This window comes from Epinephelus moara, chromosome 3, assembly GCF_006386435.1.
Source record: "Epinephelus moara isolate mb chromosome 3, YSFRI_EMoa_1.0, whole genome shotgun sequence".
Taxonomy (NCBI): Eukaryota; Metazoa; Chordata; class Actinopteri; order Perciformes; family Serranidae; genus Epinephelus; species Epinephelus moara.
The window spans coordinates 17,193,960-17,214,065 of NC_065508.1; the positions used below are offsets into that span (position 1 = coordinate 17,193,960).

Consider the following 20,106-nt stretch of genomic DNA (forward strand, 5'->3'; position numbering starts at 1 on the left):
TCCAGGGCCATCACTGCTATGTTGATGCCAACATTAACAAATTATCCAGAATCAGTGTGATGATGATGATGATGATGATGGTAAGTTAGTCCTGTATAAATCTGATCAAATCTATCCAGGATCCACATGGAAAAAGGTGGGAAATTCTGTTAATTGCAGGAATTTTCAACTGAAAATGAAATTATCCTTACTCTGTCAGTGAACAGCTTACTTGTTAGCATAGCTTACCTACTTAGCAAGCTAACTCGCTAATATTCCAGCCTATTGGCAAGCTTCTTTGTTAACATAGCACACCTACTTAGCAAGCTAGCTCGCTAGTATTCTTGTCTACTGTCAAGTTTACTCTTTAACATAGCATACCTACTTAGCAAGCTAGCTCGCTAATATTCTTGTCTGTTGGCAAGTTTACTTACTAGCTTAACCAACCTAGTTAGTAAGCTAACTCGCTAATATTTTAGCCTATTGGCAAGCTTCCTTGTTAACATAGCATACCTACTTACAAGCTAGCTCGCTAATATTCTTGTCTATTGGCAAGTTAACTTATTAGTAGAACCAACCAAGTAAGCAAGCTAACTTGCTAATATTCTAGCCTATTGGCAAGCTTCCTTATTAACATAGCTCACCTACTTAGCAAGCTAGCTCGCTAGTATTCTTGTCTATTGGCAAGTTAACTTATTAGTAGAACCAACCTAGTTAGTAAGCTAACTCGCTAATATTTTAGCCTATTGGCAAGCTTCCTCATTAACATAGCATACCTACTTAGCAAGCTAGCTCGCTAATGTTCTTGTCTACCAGCAAGCTTACTTGTTAGCATAACCTACCTACTTAGCAAGCTAACTTGCTAACCCTGCAGTAGCCTATAATGATTTTGGTTCTAACTTAAATTTGGAAAACTTTGTTCTTGTTTTTTTGTTGCCTTTATTGACAGGACAGAGAGTGAAATAGGGAGAGAGAGTGGGGACTGACATGCAGCAAAGGGCCGCGAGCTGGATTTGAACCCGCGGCTGCTGCAGCGAGGCGATGTCTCTGTACATGGGGCGCCAGCGCCACAGCTGTGCTTTAAGCTAAATGCTAACGTCAGCATGCTAAGGTTCATTTTGACTTTTATGATTAAAGAATGAGTAAGCTCAGCATCTGATCACAAATGCCTGTTTTTCCTATTGTCACATCTGCATCACCAAAACATTGCAACCTAAAAAAGCATGTCACATCAAACACATCTGGACACATCTTAGACATCTTAAGCTGGTTACGATAATCATCTGAATTCGTATGGCTATAAACACAGTCAGTCCTCTGCAGTGGTTAAGTAAAGTAAGGATTTTCGACTCCTCTAATTTATAACAAATCGCAGCGCACCAGTGTTTGAAATGAAGACACACCTCATAGTTTATTACATTATATTTATTGTTACAGAACATTGAAGGTCACTCTGCGTGAATCATTTTGTCTCAAAACAGCAGTTCTTTACAGGCCTGGTGATGTTAGCAGCACTAGCTGCTTGGGTGGTGCAGGAAGCTAGGTTTAATCAGTGAAGTAAGTTATTAAACTACTGTGAGATTCTGTGAGTACATGCACATGGGCTAGCACTCAGTCAGTAATATCTACACATTATTGTCTGATCATCATTCAGCAAACCCCACACTGTGCTGTTCATCATTTCCACTAAAATGAATGTAATACAAGGAAGCAGCTGCCAGGAGCACATAGAAGAGCATTTAGGATGGCAATCCTACTATTTCATTACCAGTATATAAACTCTACCTTATCTATCTGGGTTGAGGCTAAAGAACACAGTTGATCAATAACACCTGACCTTTCTGACAATATCCTTTAACAGGTTAATTATGGTTTCATTCTGTGCTCTCATTTACTTTCAAATAAATCTTATCATTAAACTGGAAAATAAAAGAAAGAAAGCAAAAAGATTTAATCATTGGCATTAACAGGTAACTTGGTATTTTTCAGCCTGGACCTTATTTTATCATGCTTGTATGTCTAAGTGACTAATGGGAATTTTTTTTTTTTTTTTTAAAGGAGCTATATGTAAGAAATCTAAAGCAAATAGTCGTAAAATCCTCCTAATATGTCACAGAGACTAAGGAATAATGTTCATATAACATACTGATCTCACCGACAACAATAGTACAGCCAGAATATTTGCATTTAAAAAAAAATTTTACGGTCCGCAAATCATGTTTATGTTTTGAATTTGTGTTTTGGCCTGTTGCGCCACCCCCCGCCATCTACCAGTCACGCAGTCAGTAGAGTCTCAGCATCAGTTAAAGTTACGACTGAGCTACAGCAGCACGGCAAGCAGCATTAGCAGTGTCCCAGTACATAGCATTAGCAGCCGGCTCCTCCTCAGCTGTATCCCGGCAGCAGCGTTAGCAGCAGAGAAGCCGGACTTGCTCGAATGGTCCACTGGAAAACGGAAGATCAAGGACGCGGCGACGCGGCCCTGCCACGGCAGCCGCCCGTGGGCAAACAAATCAGTCTCCAGCGTGCCGCTGTCCAGCAACCTCGAATCTGTAGGGGAGGGGGGGGGCGGACACGACTCGCAGCAGTATTTTGAATTTGAGTGCAGTAACCGTTTTGGCCACATTCTTACATACAGCGCCTTTAATTTGTCCGGTTTTAGTGGAGAGGGCTGCAATGTAACCACTCTGGGCAAAATGCACCTTCAGTGTTCGCTCGCTGAAAGTGCTTGTTTTTTGCCACTGACATTTTAAGTGTCTGACAGCTTACGGAAAGGATCGCTAAAGAGATTAACATTTTAATTTAAGAGTAAGATCCTTTTTGTTAAGATCCTTTTTGTTTGTCTAGAAACAGCCCTGAGATCGCTAACGCCAAACCCACCAGACTCCATTTAAAGAAACAGAAGCTGACAGAAGCAGTAAAAGTTGACAGAAACAAAATAAAACTCACAAAACTGTCTTGGTTTGACTTTCCACTCAACAATCACCCACTCTGGTTTGGTTGGAATAAAATCTTAAATCACGCAATTAGATGTAAAAAAAAAAAGAAAAAAAGAAAAAAAAAAGGAAAGGAGTGTACAGGCAGCGTATTTTCACATCTAACTGGGTGAACAGTATCCAGGCTGAAAAATATAAAAAAATACCAAAGTTAACCTTTAACACTCAAGATTGATAAATTAAAAAACAAATACTCACTGTAGTAAAGAACTGATCATGAAAAACGAATAAATACAAATAAAAATAATCCATTACAATAAAATTAACAGACACTAAAATGATGCAATTAAATTAGAAAAGCTTGAAAATAAATAAATTACAAATATTTATAGTGCAATTAAAAATGGCAAACCAACTTTTTAACTATTTAAAATCATTTAACTGGAATTAAACTGGATTTGGTCCAAACATTTAAACCCTTGATAATTTGTATGTTTGAGCATAGTATAAAATCTGAAATGTAAAACATAAATATCTTAAAAGTGTAAACATAAAGACATTCAAAATATTTTTCAGTCATGTAAACTGTAAACTAAATTAGACCATTAGATAATTGGTCTTAATAATTGCACTGTGCTTGGAGTTTAAAACTGATCATTCTTACACTGCTGGCAGTGTTGAAATGTCTCACCATTCTTTACAACTTGTACACATCTCACTTTAGTGGCTCCCTCTTCTCCCTCTTGGTCATTAATGCTTAATTAATACTGAAAACAGGATTCTCTATTAGGAATGTGTTATGCGATTAATCCATGTAGATAAACACAGACAATGTAGACAAACGTTGGCTCGAGGCGAAAAAGCAGTCCCAGAGTTTTTCAGATGCAACAACAACAGATACAACAAAAAATAAAATGAATGTCTTTGGCTCAAAAGAAAGACGAAACCTGTGAATTACCTCTGCTTCAGACTGGTGCAGTCTACGAGGTTGCTGTACAGTCACTGTCGCGTGATAACAGTATTGTTGGGGTGCTGGTTTAAAGCACACCGGAGGAAGTTATGGTCCATTTGATGTATGTACAAAACATGTAGCTTGAGGCTGCACTGTTGAACTCAAAATGAGGGTGGAGGACGGCTCCTGTGGCGGCGCTGATGCTCCTGGTTTAAGGCATCATAGTTTACTGATGTGCCTGCGACCTGCAGTGATAGACAACAAAGTACGAATAAACACAGGAGGAGGACAATTCGCCACCACTCTACAGTATTCACAGCACGTTCACATACCTGCTATGGCTCACTCTCCACTGTCACAGAAACTGTCTGGCCTCCTTCTGAAAGGAAACAGTGAGGACATGAGACATTTCAGGGAGTGTTTAATGGTTGACTTTTGAACAGTAGTTACAAAAAACAAGGAAAATGTGAGAACAACAAACCAGTTTTGTCTTTACTGTCTTCCGTTGTGTGTTGTATACTGTTACCAAGTGCACAAGGGTTGGCCTCCCCATCAGCAAGGCTGTAATTAAAGTTGCATTAGAGATTAACACCCAGCAAACAAAACTGAAAGAAAACAGATTAAATATTTGGGGGATAAAAGAAAAACAATACTAGCCTTTTGCCATTCTGCTGGAGGACACTGTTTGCTTGTTCAGGATCTATGTGTACCAATCTGGTAACATAGGAATGCCCGTCTCCCAGACTGATAAGAAAGAGATAGACACAGAATGTTAGCATTAGGTGGATTCAGGGTCAAGTTTTAACTCCACTGAAATAGCTGAAAATACAGAGCTCATTGGAGTTACAGGGGACCTATGAAGCTTTACTTATTTTTTGGATTTCTTTATCATCTGCTCCAGGCATGCTACTGCAAATCTGTACTTTACATAGCCTACACTGCCTCATGTAGCAACATGCTAATGTCACAGAAACATGTCGAGTTGTGAAGAGTTTGGTATAAAGGCCCTGACACACCAAGCCAACAATCGGCTGTTGGTCAAAGTTGGACTGTTGGTGAGCGTCTGCCACCCTGGTGCGGTGTGTCCCACAATGTTGGTCCTTGTTGGCTTCTTTTTGGCCGAACATGCGTCGGCAACAGTGGGGCCTTTGGTTAATGAAATCAATCTGATCTGTAGTTTAGTTCAGCACGAGAAGAGAAAAGAAGTGAGAAAAATAAACAAAGAGCTCAAGGGACCGTACACATGCTGAATCTTTCACCGCCTGGAGAATGCGAGGTCGGGCACTACTCTTGTGCGTCCTCTGTGCCAACTTTCAAGGGCGTGGAGGCAGTTTGCCTCTGAGGTTGCTGAGTGGCCATAACCAGCTCTGTATCATAGCCTACTTACCAGAAATCTTAAGTGCAGCGCTGATCTTCTTTCAGGTGTTGTTTTATAGTGTATTATTAAAAATGGACAGATGTAAAGCCCTGGCAGCCCTGCACTAAAATGATTAACTTCTCCTCCATATTTACCACAGACTGATATTAATGGAAGACAGTAAAGCTATCTGCTGGCTCTGTTTGGTTGTTTGTTTGCAGCCATAGTGCCCTGAGAAGAAGCCACTCGGGAACACATGTGCGCTGTGACTGTGTTGCTCTGGCGTTTGAGCGCACAAACCACTCTTCTACATTGAAAACAATGAATTTGAAGGCGTAAAAAATGTGGCATGTGTACAGTCAAGAGGTAGTGAGACTAAAACAAACTTGTCATGTAAGGTGAGATTATTTTTCCTTTGCCACTGAGCTCTTTAGCAGAAGCATTTCGTGACGGTTTGTGGTATTGTTCACTGGCACATGATAAATATGCTTTGTTCTTTCAACACTAGATTGTGTTGTTAACGTGCTAACTGGCTAACCAGCTTCCGTTTTTGAATGAGGATAATAGACTACCACCGTCTGCTGGTGTGGAGAGTTACTGCCTCACACAGCTGTAGAATGTAAGTGCTGGTTGACAGTCCGCTGTAGCCTTTGCGGTGTGTTCATGTGCATCATTGTGATTGCTAAGGTGATTTATAGCTGCAGTTACATCAGGTCAAAGTAGACTCACCTTGAAAAAACAGGAAACAACCAGTACTTCCCTTGGTCTCCAAACACCTCAGCTACATTTCGGCTAAAGCCCAGAGAAAACCCGTTTTTATCTGGACCATTTGTGAACACAGGAGCTCTAAACGCCTCTGAAAATAGATGTAAAATATAGTTAGTCAGTCAGAGGTGATTTTCTAAAATGATGTAATCGAAGTTGAATTAAATTCCATTTTTATTTATGGCTACCTATAGTGGTCCTGTTTTTACCTATAGTGGTCCTGTTCTTTCCCACAAGCCACAGATGGTAGCTGAGAAGTGACAGGATGCTGATAAAGAACAGGGCCGCCACGAAAAACAGAAACAAGATGTGGAATTTGGCGTGCGTGTCAGCCAGTTGTTTCTTCAGAGGGGGAAAGGAGAACAAAAGTGTCAGTCTTGTCAGTCTGCAAGAAGATTTCCTGTTCTCATGTCAAGTCATCTTTACCCAACAACTGACTGTGGTACAGTGGTAAACATTTTATTGTTATTGTACAACATCCCACCTTTGCACAGAACTGTATCTTTTTTTGCTATAACACAATATACTCCTTCACTGCTGGAGTGTGTGACAGAGGCCATTGTCTCCTGCAACGCAGTATGCTGAAGAGGATCTCCTGATAAGTGATCACATGACACACTTGTGCACCACAGTGACACTTTGTAAACCAACTGCTCAGTATCTTACAAGGCAGTCCTCACATGACTCACCACAGCCTGACTGCACTACATGTTTTAAATTAATTCAGCAATTAATGATACTGTCAATTAGAGGATATGTACATAAGAGGACGTTTCTGTACTCACAGTCCAGAATTTGATGAAATACTGGATGACTGTGGCACAAATGACTGCACAGTAGAGTGAAGCGTAGGCCAAGAACAAGACAAAGTACTTGTAGTTTGAGAATCCAACACAGTTATTCACCCTGAAAGAAAACAAGACAGAAACATGAGACGGAAAGTGATGCTTATCTCTCTTATCTCTTCATTTAGAGGAAACTGATCTTTTTCTGACAGACAGCACAAGAAACCAACTTCATCATGATCATGGTGGAATAAAAAGAAGAACCTAAATGTATAATTAAATTAAAAAAATAGCCTACCAGGGGCAGTGATGGTCCATTTTCAACACACACCTTGAAAAATGAGAATAAGGGAAAACATGTGTCCATTAGTACCATTTACAGGATGTTATATGTTCGACAATTTGTTGATCCAGTTACCCAGAAGCACTTACAGTACAATGAATGATGTAGATGTCAGAAAATACACAATGGTCAATATTTAAAAAAGAAGTGTGACTTTATGTGTATATGTTGTATATTCTAATTCAGATAACAAAAACAAGTGAAATTTTGGTTTAAAACCAGCAGACATACAGTCTGTTTAACCATTTATTGTCTTATTTCTCAACAGCAACACATTTGCATTTTCTCTTCAATTCCTGTTACCAGAAATTGTGGTTCATGTTTACTTGCAGCCAGAAATAACAACCTATAGATGTTTAGGAACAGTGAAATCGTAGCACTGCTTCTTCTAGGAAAACAAACAAAAATGTAAATGATGAGCCTTAATTATAGTGTGTACACTTAAAAAACACTCACATCTCACAGGTGGAGCAGTGATGGCAGCGGTCGGGTTTGACTACCTGGCAGTGGTCGCAGTATCTGATGGCTTTATAGAGAAAATGAAAGCAGAATTAGTGCTGTATCACGATTACACTTATACAAAAGATGGCACCATCACCATCAAGGTGTATGTGAGGTAGCTGGTATTTAAATAAAATAAGAATTTGAGGTGTATTTCTCTGCATTCACTTCTCCTTTGTTTAGAAATTCCCTGCTCTTTTAATGTTTCAAACAAAAGCTGACCATCTCCATCACTTAATAATTCTTTAAGCTGATTAAAGACTAAATATAAACATGAGGGCATCATTTTTTATAGTGTCTTTTCAAATGTCCCTGTGAAACAGAGTACGTGAGAACAAGACTGTTAATGAGCAGACGATGCGTGTGTAGCCCGCAGAGATAACGAGGTGCACCTGAGTCCAATTAACCCTTCTGCTAGATGCAGCGTTGTAAACACAACACAAATGAGCCTGACATGCATTAGCAGGAAATGGCGAAGAGTACTTCCTTTTAAAAAAGATATAATCAGTGTTGCTCTTTTATCTAAAAAGGGAAGACACAGTGTAGCAACAGAGTTATGCAATGTCACACGTAAGGCAATGGTGACAACAGTTACTTAAAGGGATACTTTTCCGATTTTTAACCAAGCAGCCACCTTCAGAGCTGAAAACCTGAGCCAACACCTAAGTGCCAAAAACTGCTGATCCATAAACGGCCACTGGAAGCAAGGAAAATCCCCACAGATCCAGCCCTTGCTCCTCAACAGCTCCAGCCTTTCACCCAAATATGTGGTGCTTCTCAAAGTCAAGGAAGGATCCTTAACCAGCTAAATTTCAAGGACGCTGCATCATCGAATCCTACTGAAGGAATGCTCCAATGTCAAGGATCCTTCGAATTCTACTGAGGACTGAGTCCTTCCTTCAGAGACTTTTCAAGGATAAATGTGTGTATCCTCAGCAGGCATTAGTACCCACAATTCTTTGTGTACAATTTACCGGAATCAAAGGCAGGGCCTCTTCAATGACACCCACCTGGGCACTCACTAGCCTGTTCCAATGTGTGTTCAACAAATGCTAGTAGGGAGTCTTGCCTATCCTATCCTAGGACCCAACTTAGAGGACCTGTCCTACCAAGGAAGCATACTTGACCTTGAGAAGCACTGATTGTCACGTCTGGCTCCAAACGCCCCCCCAAAAAACACAAGATGGCGACAGACAAAACGCCAAACTCGAGGCTTCATAACCAAAAGCTGACTGTAGCCACGTCCATTATTTTTACAGTCTATGTTTTCAACCGGCTTTGTATTGTAACAGAGCAGGTAGTATGTGTAAATGACTTGTGTTCAACTTCCCGCCATCTTTGGTTGTTGTTCAAACCACAGATTGTACTTGCTTGAAAACATTCTGTTGTATACCAGCCGCCATCATGAGAACTTCCAAAAAGTGCCCCAGTTTCTTATGTATTTGCATCTGTCTACTGCATAGACAGTCCCGCTTTGTGAAAAGACCCTCTTTCCAGCAGTGACATACTTCTTAAACAGAGTTTGCCCTGTTCCTGTTTCTGCTTTAAAGCAACTACTGGGCATTAAAATAGGAAGCGAACCATAGTTAGTTTTGATGCTGCGGTAAAAGCCTCACCTCCTCCTGCCGTGCGTGTATACACAGGTAGATTCCTCGCCACTTTCTTCAGAATCTCCTGTTGCATCTCAGCTCGCTCCTCTCTCTCATAGAGTTCCTTCTCTGCTCTGGGAAGACCGAACTGACAAGAGGAAAACAGACTGGAGTCAGGAACAGACCAGCAAAAGACTCACTGTATATAAACTTGTATTGGATAGTTTACTATGTGTGTATATTCACCAAATCCTCCCTTCTGAACATAAAAATAAAAGTGTTCATGGGAAATCTTTTTTTCTCGGCTTACCGCTTTCGAGGGGCCGGTTGGTTTGGACCCGATAGTTTTCCAGTAGGACCATATAAACATGCCGAGGACAATGTGAAAGATGACCAAATAGCTGACTGTTGAGAGAAAGGAAACATTAGATTTGCAGCTACATTTGCATCTCTGACATAATTTTTGCTACAAATGATCAACATGAGAGGAACTGTAGGTTTCACTTACTTCGTTCTGCATTACCTGGGATCGTATCTAGATAAGGCAGAGAAAAAAATATATTAGTGAGCAGTCATGAAAATCCTAAGAATGCATGACTACACATCCCCCACCATACACACTCACACACACCACCCCTTTCTCACACCATGTGGCAGCAGCCTGGCACGGCCAGCAGTAACCCACCCATAACAGAGAGCTTTGTTTAAGCAGCAGGGATGTCCCTGTCCTGACCGCTGAGTTACAGACATAAGTACAGTGCGACTACATGCTGATATAGTACAATCAGTTCCAGGCTAAAACTATAAGAAACCTACTGTACGTGTGGAGGCAGTGCATATCAGGGCACTCACAACTAATCAACATCTATCTGTTAAAACATACAATCAATACTAATGTACCTGAATTGCCTTTAGATCTGTTTAAGATTGGATGATCACATCTTATTATGAAATACAAGTCAGAAATCATGTCCTGTACTGAATGAGTCAGTTTGTTTCTGTGGTTTTGGGTGCATCTATGATAGCCAAAGTTTACATGAAGATGGGTTTGGTAGCTTGCTATTAGACAGTAAAACACAAGCCTCTCAGTACATTTTCCCATAGACAATAAATAACATAAAATGCATCATGCGCTTAAATTATACAGTAATTCCTCATTATGTTATAATTTTTACAGCTGGCTCCCAAGGTTTTTCCATTATCACTCAAACAACAATTTAAAAAAATGATTAACTATCATTGTATTTGTTAAATATCAACTTGTGTTCAATTGAGATTAATATATATATATTTATATGCAATATGTAGCCTACATTGGAAACAACACAACACCAGGAAATAAACCCCATTTATAATTTAACTATGTGTTTAAAACCGTGAAAATAATGTGTACCATTTAAAGGAGCTTTTAAATTAGAGAGCTAACTTGTCCATTCATTTACAATACACTGCACATTACAACAAAAATAAGTTTTATTTTTTTTTTTTTAATAAACACTTTTATCCCAGTTAACTGGCTTTTTAAAATTTCTGTTACCAGGTGCATTACAGCAATCATGGTGAAGTTATTCATTATTCCTTGATGACTACACAAGTCTCTCTCAATCTAACTGAAAAAGTTGCCCGATTATTATAACGTTATAGACGTAACTGTCATGAAGTATAGCATGTAAGTCAACGGTTAAACAATCTGAAACAAATTACGCAGTGTAATATTTCCCTGACGTTTAAACGCATGTATGCGGTATGCAGCCTGGGGATGATTTTAAATCTCCAACTAGCTTATTAAAGTTGGCAGCCCTGAACTGTCAACACAAACAGATATTCGCTCCGCAATGGCGATAAATACTTATGAAAATAAATGTACTTACAGACACAAAGCTCCACAACATAAGCGTAATAAGACCAACCGACAACCAGGTTGATAAACAGGACAGGTACCCAGTTTAGAGCCCGTTTACAGCACCTCAGTGCATGAGAGGGCGCCATCTTTAATCCGTATGGGACATTAGCTGGCGGTGACGTCATTTCCATGGTGTTAAATGAGTGAGCCAAAGATGATAGAAGACCAAGATAGACACCTGAGAGCGCGGCACTCTGGAACAAGCGCCCGTGTTTTTAAAGGTCCCGCGCGTGATTTTAATATACTTTTAACGCTTGGTTGATAAATTGCACTCATGAGACTGCTTTGTTTTGACTACAAACACAATAACAAATAAAAGTGATGCCCTGTCAAGAGTAGCTTACTTTTAAACGTACCAATCAACCATCACAGGACACTACGGTGACTCATCTTGCATCTTAGCATCTTTGTTTGACTGTGTAAATAAATGCTTTCTTTAACCATAGGCTGTTTTCTTGGCTTTTTATATCAGGATTTAGAACATATTGAATGGTTAAAAAAATAAATTCATAATAAGATAAAAAGAAAATGTACCTAGAAATAATTTCAGTGATTTAAAGTACCCAATGCCATTTAAAAGACTAAATCTGCATTAATTGAATTATTTTTGGCCACACGGGGGCAGAGAAACTCCATAACAAGCTGAAAGCTCAGCATCTGTTATAATATTAGCTCATGGTAAACACGTCATGGCATCCTCCCAGGCTGAAAAATTAAGCCAGTTAACTGCAAAAACTGCAGTTGAATTTTATTTTTTATAATTTACTCATTTACATTTTAGTAAGGTCTAAAGCTATGCATATTTAAGGGTGGGTCTGCTAGAGTGACAGGCTGTCTGCAACGTGTGGTTTTCACAGTCAGACCCACCCTTGCTCCTCCACAGCTCCAACCTCTCATTCAAATGTGGCCACTTCTGGCTCCAAAAAAACAAGGATGCCGATGGCCAAAATACCAAATTTGCAGCTTCAAAACAGCAGTCCACAAACCAATGGATGATGTCACGTTAGTTACCTCCATTATTTATACAGTCTATGGGACACATGAGCATTTATATGGGATCGTGCAGTGTTTCCAGCTACGTGATGAATGTAAGTCCAATATTTACACTCCTTTTAGCTCTGTTTTGGACTCCACCAACATCTTAGCTGCTAGATGTTCTTTCTTTACTAGTTTCACGAAAGCTGATTTTTCAGGTCGTAAAACCAATTAAAAAAAGCTAAAAATGATGTGTGTGTATATCACTACAAGTGACACCCTTCACATTGGTAATTTGATTTAGACCAACTTTGTAAGCACCCATTTTAGCAATATTCAGCCACCTCCCAAACTTATTACTCCATGTAGGACATTAAATGACATGGACATCAGGGTTGGCTTTAAGTCTGACATAAATATACCTCAATAATATTCATTTACAGGCATTTAATTCGTTGCATCCCATTACATTTACATGCTGTGCTGCCTCTACTGCAAATACTGTGAGTTGTCTGGCTGCTTACATGATGCATAAAGTGATAGCTTTGTGTCATAGCTTTTTTGATGTGATGGAGATAGAAAGAGAGTGAGAGGGGAGGATCCAGCTCCCACTAAGACACGGGAGATCTCTGAAGCTCCGAATCTCACCGGGCCTGTTCTGCCATTTGCCCTGCGGGCATTCTCTGGGGTACCTGCACAGACAAGCAAAGGCCATCCAGGCCATCTATGCACTGACTGTAGCCACTAGGCACACCACAAGGTTTGAGCACAGAGTCACTTACATGTGGCTGAGGTGATGCCACAACGTCAGCTCTATGGCCCCTAACCAGGAATCAAAGTTCTCCATGTCTCTAGCAGCAGGTGAAGTTAAGGGAAGCTTTAATAATGCCAGTCACAGCAGCTCTTTTTATTAGTAACAGACAGTTTAAAAAGTCAGACTTCAGGAGAATACTGTTCTTCCAAAAACAAAACTATACTCTTCCCTCAATGTTGCAGCTTGGCAAATATGAAGATAAAGCATCCCACATTTATTACACAGCATCCCAAATATGCTTTCCAGGGCAGATCTCAATTTCTGTTTCAGGAGACACAGAAATTCCATCAGTGCATGCAGTGTGCACATTTAAGTACAAGCATTTTTTTTTAATGAATTGATAAAGTTATTGTATTCAGATTCCAATAGAGGCACTTTGAATGTGTGTTATGTATTTAGACATATTGAAAAGTAAAAGATGACAAAAGACAAATAACATCTGAGGAAATTTTAATGTCTTTTCCATTTATTTTCAGTGAAGAAACATTATGTACATTGTGATATATTGCACTTGAATAAACCAGTAAATACTTCCTTGTCATTGGTTAATTTAATTGATAACCTCATTTGACACATTATGAACCAGGTTATTGACCAACAGCCTGTAAGGAGACCAACAAAAAAGATCAAACCAAGATGACCTTATTGTACATGTTCACTGAGTGTGGATGCAGCTTTGAGAGAGGAGCGTGTGGTCTTCTTAGGTGAAGAGGGGGAGGAAGGAGGGGACAGAGAGGAGGGGGAGGCAGAGGCAGAGGCAGAGGCTGAGGCTGAGGCTGAGGCTGAGAAGTCAGGAGAAACAGACCGTCTTCTGGTGGGACTGCTGCTGGGGGAGCCGCGGGGCGAGGAGTAAGGTGAAAGGGCCTGTAGCATACGGCCACTGCGTTCCTGAATCGCATGCTAAACAAGGACAGAGATGGAAGACAGTTTTAATGTGTTGTAATGTTGTGCTCAGTTGTTTAGTCACTTTTTGGCTCTGGAAGTATCAAGGTATAACAGTATAGTAGAGTATTTTGAAATCCTGACAGTATGAACTTCAATACCATCAAAAATACAGATGCTACTCTTTCTAATAAATGAATACAGAGATGTTGTATGGAGGCAATGTAGTGCACAACAGGTGCCACTAGAGGCCAGTCTCTTCCGGTGGAACAGCAGCTGAGCTAAGAAAGATGGCGACTGTAAGTGGTGGGGATAACGTTACAAGACTGTAAATAGCTGGCCAAGAACAGCAGAGATAAACAGCAGGGAAAACAGTGGTAGAGCAACCATATTTTCACATCTAACTCATGTTGTTTAATAAGGAAAATGGATGTATGAATATTTACTTTCTTGACATTTTGTGACAGTTTCTTAGGCTGAAAAAGTTAAGAGAGCCTGTGGAACCCAGCAGACTCGCCACTCGAACACACTGAAACTACAGGGCACGCAACAGTTGTTATGTTGACAGTGGCCATTTGGAAAATTTTAAAATACCACCCAATCATAGACAGTGTCACAGCCTACATGTCACTATGAATTCTATCACCAGCAGCTCAGCTTTTACATTTTTTTTTTAACACAAATACTGTCATATACTGTATACTCTGGTGAAATTCCTAGGAAGCTATGAAAAAATAGATACCGCCCAAGTCTACTCACTTTCACCCAATCTGCCATAGTTATTTATACTTCAGCTATTTCCCACATTACCCAGAGTGCCTTTCATCATTGACCAGAGTATGGCCAAAAATGATATTGTATTTAGTTGTGAGTTACAGTATATGTTAAATAGGTCTTAATTTGTGACATGGTCCAGTGTATATAGTAAGCCAGTGTTGATCTCAGATGAAACTATAGATGTAGAGACTCAAATTTTAAACATGGTAATTATGAAGTGAGATCTGAAATTATAAGATGCCTTTTTTTTTCTATGATTTTTTGGTGAATTTATACTGTGCCCGTGATGGAGATACCATCAGAGACACCACTATCCCTATACAGCGTGGGCTGGGCTAATTTTAGGAGTGTGTCTGAGTTCAGATTTAACTGATTTGAGTCACGACTATGATAAAAGGTTTTACAAGGAAGTTTCAAGCTATTTTAAATCCTTTCCCCATGTTGTGTCAGGTAATTGCCTGTGTTAGTGTATAAATGACAAATTTGTGGTTATGAGCAGGACTATTTTTTGGCAAGACACAGTGACTTACTGGAGTCTCCTGGTAACCACACAGTAACAACAAGACTTGAGCAAATTACATAACTTCTATATATTTTTCTATAAAACAACAAATGTAATGTAATGTTAATGTGGATTAATATAAAAGTGAACATGCCCAGGCTCCATCAGGTCCAAAAAGCTCCAGGAAGTTGCCAATGAATTCTCGCGACTTTTCTTCCCACTTGTGGATGAGGTCTTGACTCTTCTCTTCCACTCTGTAGACAAAGTGTTTGGACTTTTCCTCCACTGTACGGACCGTCTCTTTCATCTTGTCCACCTGCTCCTGCAGACGGTATTTCTTCTCCTGTAAGTAAGAGACAAAGCAAGTTATCATAAGTACATCTGTGATTTTTTTCCTCCAGTGTTCATTTAAAAATGTCAACATTTAGTTTGTATTTTTTTCCATTCGGCAAAATATAATTTCACTAACATTAATGAATCCAACATTCAGTTCTCGAGCTGTGTAGCCTCTTTGCAGGTTGCGTCGAACATAGATGTCATAGTCACGGACGATTCGAGTGATCAGATCAGATGTGGAGATGCCTTCTGTCCTCTGAGTGGCCACAAACATCCCTGACATTAAAACATAAATTCTTATAACTAATGTGAGAAATTACAGAGGAAGAATTCACTATATGAATATTCATATCTTCACCTGCTTCCTTGATGTGTTTATAAACATCGTGTGATCCAGCAGAGGTGTAAGGGATGTCGTCATGGGCCACAAAGTCAATCTGTAAGTGCAATATTACAGTATTCAGACTGACTGAACACCAGATACCTTTGTTGTTGTCACTGTATGACATTGTGAGAAGCTGTTTGTGCAATGACTGCGTGGTCTTTGACCTTATGTTTCTTGAGGAACTCTGCGGAAAGGGTCCAGGGAGCGTCTCGCACCACCTCGTCAACGTAACGGCAGTGCCTCAGGGCTTCGTAGCGTTCATTCTCTGTCATCACCGTGTAACCCTTAAACTTGTGGGTGAGCTCGTCACTGCAGACTAAAGACAGAGATCTGGATTTAGTATTAAGGGATAGTAAGGGTTAATATGGAATAAGTAAACTGGAATAAACCACTTAAAGAGCCATAAGATTTTGGTCCTATTCAGGCCATTTTGTTTAAAGATTATGATTCGTGTTTAGCAGTGTGTTTTCCTGCATCAGAGGGAGTGAGAGCCATACTTTACCTCCTACTATCAGGTATGTGTTGGGGAAAACATTTTTGGCCTGCATTAGAGCTCGAGCATGCCCCGAATGGAAAAGATCAAAGATCCCATCAGCGTAGACTCGCACCGGACGATGAGCTACAAGATAAGAATTGTGATAAACACGTTTTTAAATACCAACATGACGCTACAAAACATCACTTTCTTTGTTCTGTTATCTATAGAGATTTACTGATGTGGTATTTTGAAGTTGATGCCAATATCTGACCAGCCACTTCTAATCTGTTGCTAACTCGTTCGTCAAATGGCGTGACACATTCCTGAAGGAAAAGATCATAATAATACCAAAGAAACTATCAGTCAATTAACTAGCAATAAAACCATATTGCACTTATACTAAAATCACGTTGCACAGCTGATATCAGCTGATACCAGCATACTGAAGCATCTGGAGTCAGCAATTCTCCTGCTAGCCTTCCCTGATTCGTTGCTGCCACTAGCTGAGGCTGACAAGAGGACACTGAGTTGCATGACATTAATGAGCGATGATAACAAAAACTATAGAGAAGTGTGACCTGGTGTGCCCCTTCGTGCTTGGGCAAGGGTCAACTTTTCATGGGGGACCTCTGATTCACAACCTGTAGACTTGGCAAAAGCAGCTGGTTCCCGGAGAGCCTGAATACAGAGAGAGCAGAGGAAAACAAAAACCACATGTTGAACGTAATTAAATGCTTTCCAGTTTAGTTCATCCATCTCCTAAACGTCTTATCCTGCACAGGGTCTCATTGTGCATTAAGTGACAGGAAAGGTTCAAACTAAACAAGCTGTTACAGCTGTTATATACAGACATGCATAGTCATACTTGCATTCATGCCTAAGGGCAGTTGTACAGTTCCAGTTTAACTAGCCTGTATGTATTGGGAGTGTGTGGGAGGACAGGGGTGTTGCAGGGAGTTATTTGAAATATGCAGGCAATCAAAAACAAACAGTGTGGGAGGACAGAATACAACAACAGTGTTACTGCAGAATTATAACAAAGCAGTTAAGAGTGTAGATTTCACTTCAGTATTGAGGGGGACACATATATAACAGGGGTTTGGGGGTCCCCTGCTAGAGATTTCTGAGCATCAAACACTTAATTCCCATAAATTATTGTGATAATTTATGCACCAATTGTGCCTTTTCTGCATCAATTTATGGAGTAAATGTTTTTATTGGGTGGGGTGGGGGGCGAATGTAGCCTGGTAAGACCGTCCTGAGGGCGTAAGCTCAACATTCTGTCTCACTCTCTGTATCAGTCTGCATTTGGTGCCGCCCCAAACACTTTCCAGAAATTAAAATCCAATCGGGGCCAATCAGGAACTGCATTGTAGTTGATGCAATACAATGCAGGCCGCAGCTTGCAGAACAGTAATGCAACAAACACTAACTCTAACATAGGTAGAGTAAACACAGCAATAAGTGAAGTTACTGCAGAAATAGAGTCAGTAACAACAAAATGCACTCATGGAGTTACTCGAAGGAAAATACATTTTCGCCATTCTTTCAACTGAATTTTGCAAAAGCTTCATTTATCAACTGGTTCCGTCGGTGATGAAGATGTTCCCCATTGTTTCGTGACGCTGATTGGAAGAAGGAGTTTGTCTATCAAGGCAAGAACTCCTGCCCGCTGAAAGTGTTTGGGGCAACACCGGGTTCAGACTGATACAGTGAGCGAAACAGAATGTTGAGCTCATGTCATCAAGATGGTCTTACCAGTCTAGGACAAAATTAAGACGGGCTTGTCCCCTACTTGTCCCCTAGTCATCATTTTCCCAGGAGATACCCATACCCAGTAACTTCAGACTCCAACAGTGAAAGTGAGGCTTATGGGGCACCAGCCTGAACACTAAATGGTTTCGTTATTCTACAACCATTGCACTGTGAAATCATAATTTACTTTCTAATGATACGTTAAACCAAAAGCTTATTTGTTTCCAACTTAATAAAACATAAAGTATTACAAATCTCCCTAAATTTGACATAGTAAAAAAAAAAAAAAAAAGATATTGAAGCTTTGATTAAATCGTTAAGACAGATGTGAAGAATCTCAGCGCTCCACATGTCATGGACTTTGTGTCGTGTGTAGATACATACAGTATACGCAGCTTTATCTGCTGTGTCGTAAGGTACACTTTGAACTCTGATGCTGCTCAAATGTCTGGTGTTTCCTGTATTAAACTACAACTAGTGTTCCTGCTTAAGTTTTGAAATGATCAGTGCTTTGTGAATGCTTGTGAATTTATCTGTCCATGCCTGTTATTTTTTTTACTCTTAGTCTTTATAGTTAGCAAAGCATTAGCCACTTTACACCTTCAGGTAAGAAGTCAACATACATGCAGGTTTCCACATAGGAGACACAAATGTTAAATGTTAATGTGCACTTATATGCACTTACATTTTATACTATATGACTCACATTTATTTGTAACATTTACAGCACTGAAAACTGATTACTTAATATCACTTCAGATTAATCAAGTATCGCTGCACTATATTGACGACATAGCATGAGTCATCGCTACATCGTCCCACCCAGATAATCAGTTAACTCTCCACTCCCTGGCACAAGTGAAATAGCCATAGAGGGATAGTTTATTTCTGTAATATTCAAAGCCTGTCACATTAAATACAATATAGGTCTGACATACACTTGTGTGTTCTCATTTCCTGTGTCTTTACAAGGAAAGCCCAAAAACACACATCTAAGACAACCAGAATCTTCTTTATGGCACATATAGTTCTCATATTATTAGTAGTATTTAAATGTAAGGACAAATATGGTGGCCATGATCATAGAGCAGACAGAGCAGGACTCACCCTACGAGAGCCTCCTCTTTGGTTCCGTGGGGTCTGTTGTTGCTGGACGTTGCTGCCTCGGCCTCGTCTCCTTCCAGCCATCCTGTATGCTCTGCTCTCTGGTCTTCCAACAACGCCACTGCACCTATCTGCCGCTCCTCTCGGCTGGCCTTACTGGTGTGTACGCGGGGATATTTCTAAGCCTGTGTGTGTTTTAAAGTATACATCCCAGGGGCCTGCCTGACCCTGATGACGGGAGATGTAGTGGGCAAAGTTCAAGCCACTCTGGTAGTAAAGTTGTCTACTCAGAAATGTAGATTGCACTTCATTAATAACTGTGAGGACTTTCTCTTCCTTCATGTGGTGACACGGAAGCTTGTAGCAACAGGATGGTGTATGCCATGTTTCTGTAAACTCCATAAACTGTATGAAAACAGTCAAGCAAGAAGTTAATGTGAAGACTGCTCATGTTTTGAAACATTTCTCACATTTCCTTTCGGGCTGTGACATGTAGAGACTAGAGGCTGCTAATAATGTAACATTTCGTGTGTAGAGGAGCTAGATAAGATGAAATAAAAAGGTGAGTGTGTGCCCAGAGCTTTGACAGCAGCAGCCTTTGGAACCAAACACAGACGGACGATGTGTTCCCACATTACACAAATCTGTCATAAGTTGCCCACGGTGGATACACAGCTGCAGATTAGATCATTTCTGTTGTGAGTACAGTTTTGGTATTTTGAAATCATTGACATGCTGCCCTGCCTTCTTATTTTAGCACATTATTATATAGCCACACCAGCAGCTAAAAATGTTTAGGCCAATCGGTTCACCACTTTAGTTCCGACTGAAATATCTCAAACAATAACACTGACACTTTGTAGACATTCATGACGAAGCTTACCGGCTTTACCTCAGGCAGCACCTGGCATTTGTGGTTTCATCGCATTCATTTCACCCTCATGATGAATTATAATAACTTTGGTAAACTTTAAACGTTTCACCTACC

At 40.1% G+C, this 20,106-nt stretch overlaps 2 protein-coding genes across 2 annotated transcripts; both read right to left on the bottom strand.

Annotated features, from left to right (window-relative positions):
* Positions 1-1,398: 1,398 nt before the first annotated feature.
* On the bottom strand, positions 1,399-11,226 carry LOC126388250 (palmitoyltransferase ZDHHC20-A-like). The gene is made up of 13 exons (XM_050041260.1): positions 11,079-11,226; positions 9,716-9,742; positions 9,518-9,612; positions 9,235-9,355; positions 7,574-7,643; positions 7,073-7,105; positions 6,775-6,895; positions 6,199-6,331; positions 5,954-6,080; positions 4,525-4,611; positions 4,349-4,428; positions 4,200-4,246; positions 1,399-4,112 (listed from the first exon to the last, which is right to left on the bottom strand). The coding sequence occupies exons 1-12, from the start codon at positions 11,194-11,196 to the stop codon at positions 4,203-4,205; spliced, it is 1,056 nt and encodes a 351-aa protein (XP_049897217.1). The 5' UTR covers positions 11,197-11,226; the 3' UTR covers positions 1,399-4,112; positions 4,200-4,202.
* A 2,117-nt stretch (positions 11,227-13,343) lies between these two features.
* Positions 13,344-19,349, bottom strand: LOC126387794 (choline-phosphate cytidylyltransferase B-like). The gene is made up of 8 exons (XM_050040458.1): positions 19,122-19,349; positions 16,838-16,937; positions 16,284-16,400; positions 15,946-16,097; positions 15,755-15,833; positions 15,530-15,672; positions 15,215-15,403; positions 13,344-13,799 (listed from the first exon to the last, which is right to left on the bottom strand). The coding sequence occupies exons 1-8, from the start codon at positions 19,200-19,202 to the stop codon at positions 13,542-13,544; spliced, it is 1,119 nt and encodes a 372-aa protein (XP_049896415.1). The 5' UTR covers positions 19,203-19,349; the 3' UTR covers positions 13,344-13,541.
* Positions 19,350-20,106: the final 757 nt, after the last annotated feature.

Bases quoted from the DNA above. Each gene is read 5' to 3' on its own strand.
- LOC126388250 (XM_050041260.1), bottom strand. From the start codon at position 11,196: ATGGCGCCCTCTCATGCACTGAGGTGCTGTAAACGGGCTCTAAACTGG. The intron at 9,613-9,715 runs GTAAGTGAAACC...TTCTCTCAACAG, and splicing joins CCCAGGTAATGCAGAACGAA to TCAGCTATTTGGTCATCTTT. The intron at 4,612-5,953 runs GTGAGTCTACTT...CTTTCTTATCAG, and splicing joins TTGTTTCCTGTTTTTTCAAG to TCTGGGAGACGGGCATTCCT.
- LOC126387794 (XM_050040458.1), bottom strand. From the start codon at position 19,202: ATGGCTGGAAGGAGACGAGGCCGAGGCAGCAACGTCCAGCAACAACAG. The intron at 16,098-16,283 runs GTAAAGTATGGC...CTCTGTCTTTAG, and splicing joins CACATACCTGATAGTAGGAG to TCTGCAGTGACGAGCTCACC. The intron at 13,800-15,214 runs GCATGTTCACTT...GTCCTTGTTTAG, and splicing joins TTGGACCTGATGGAGCCTGG to CATGCGATTCAGGAACGCAG.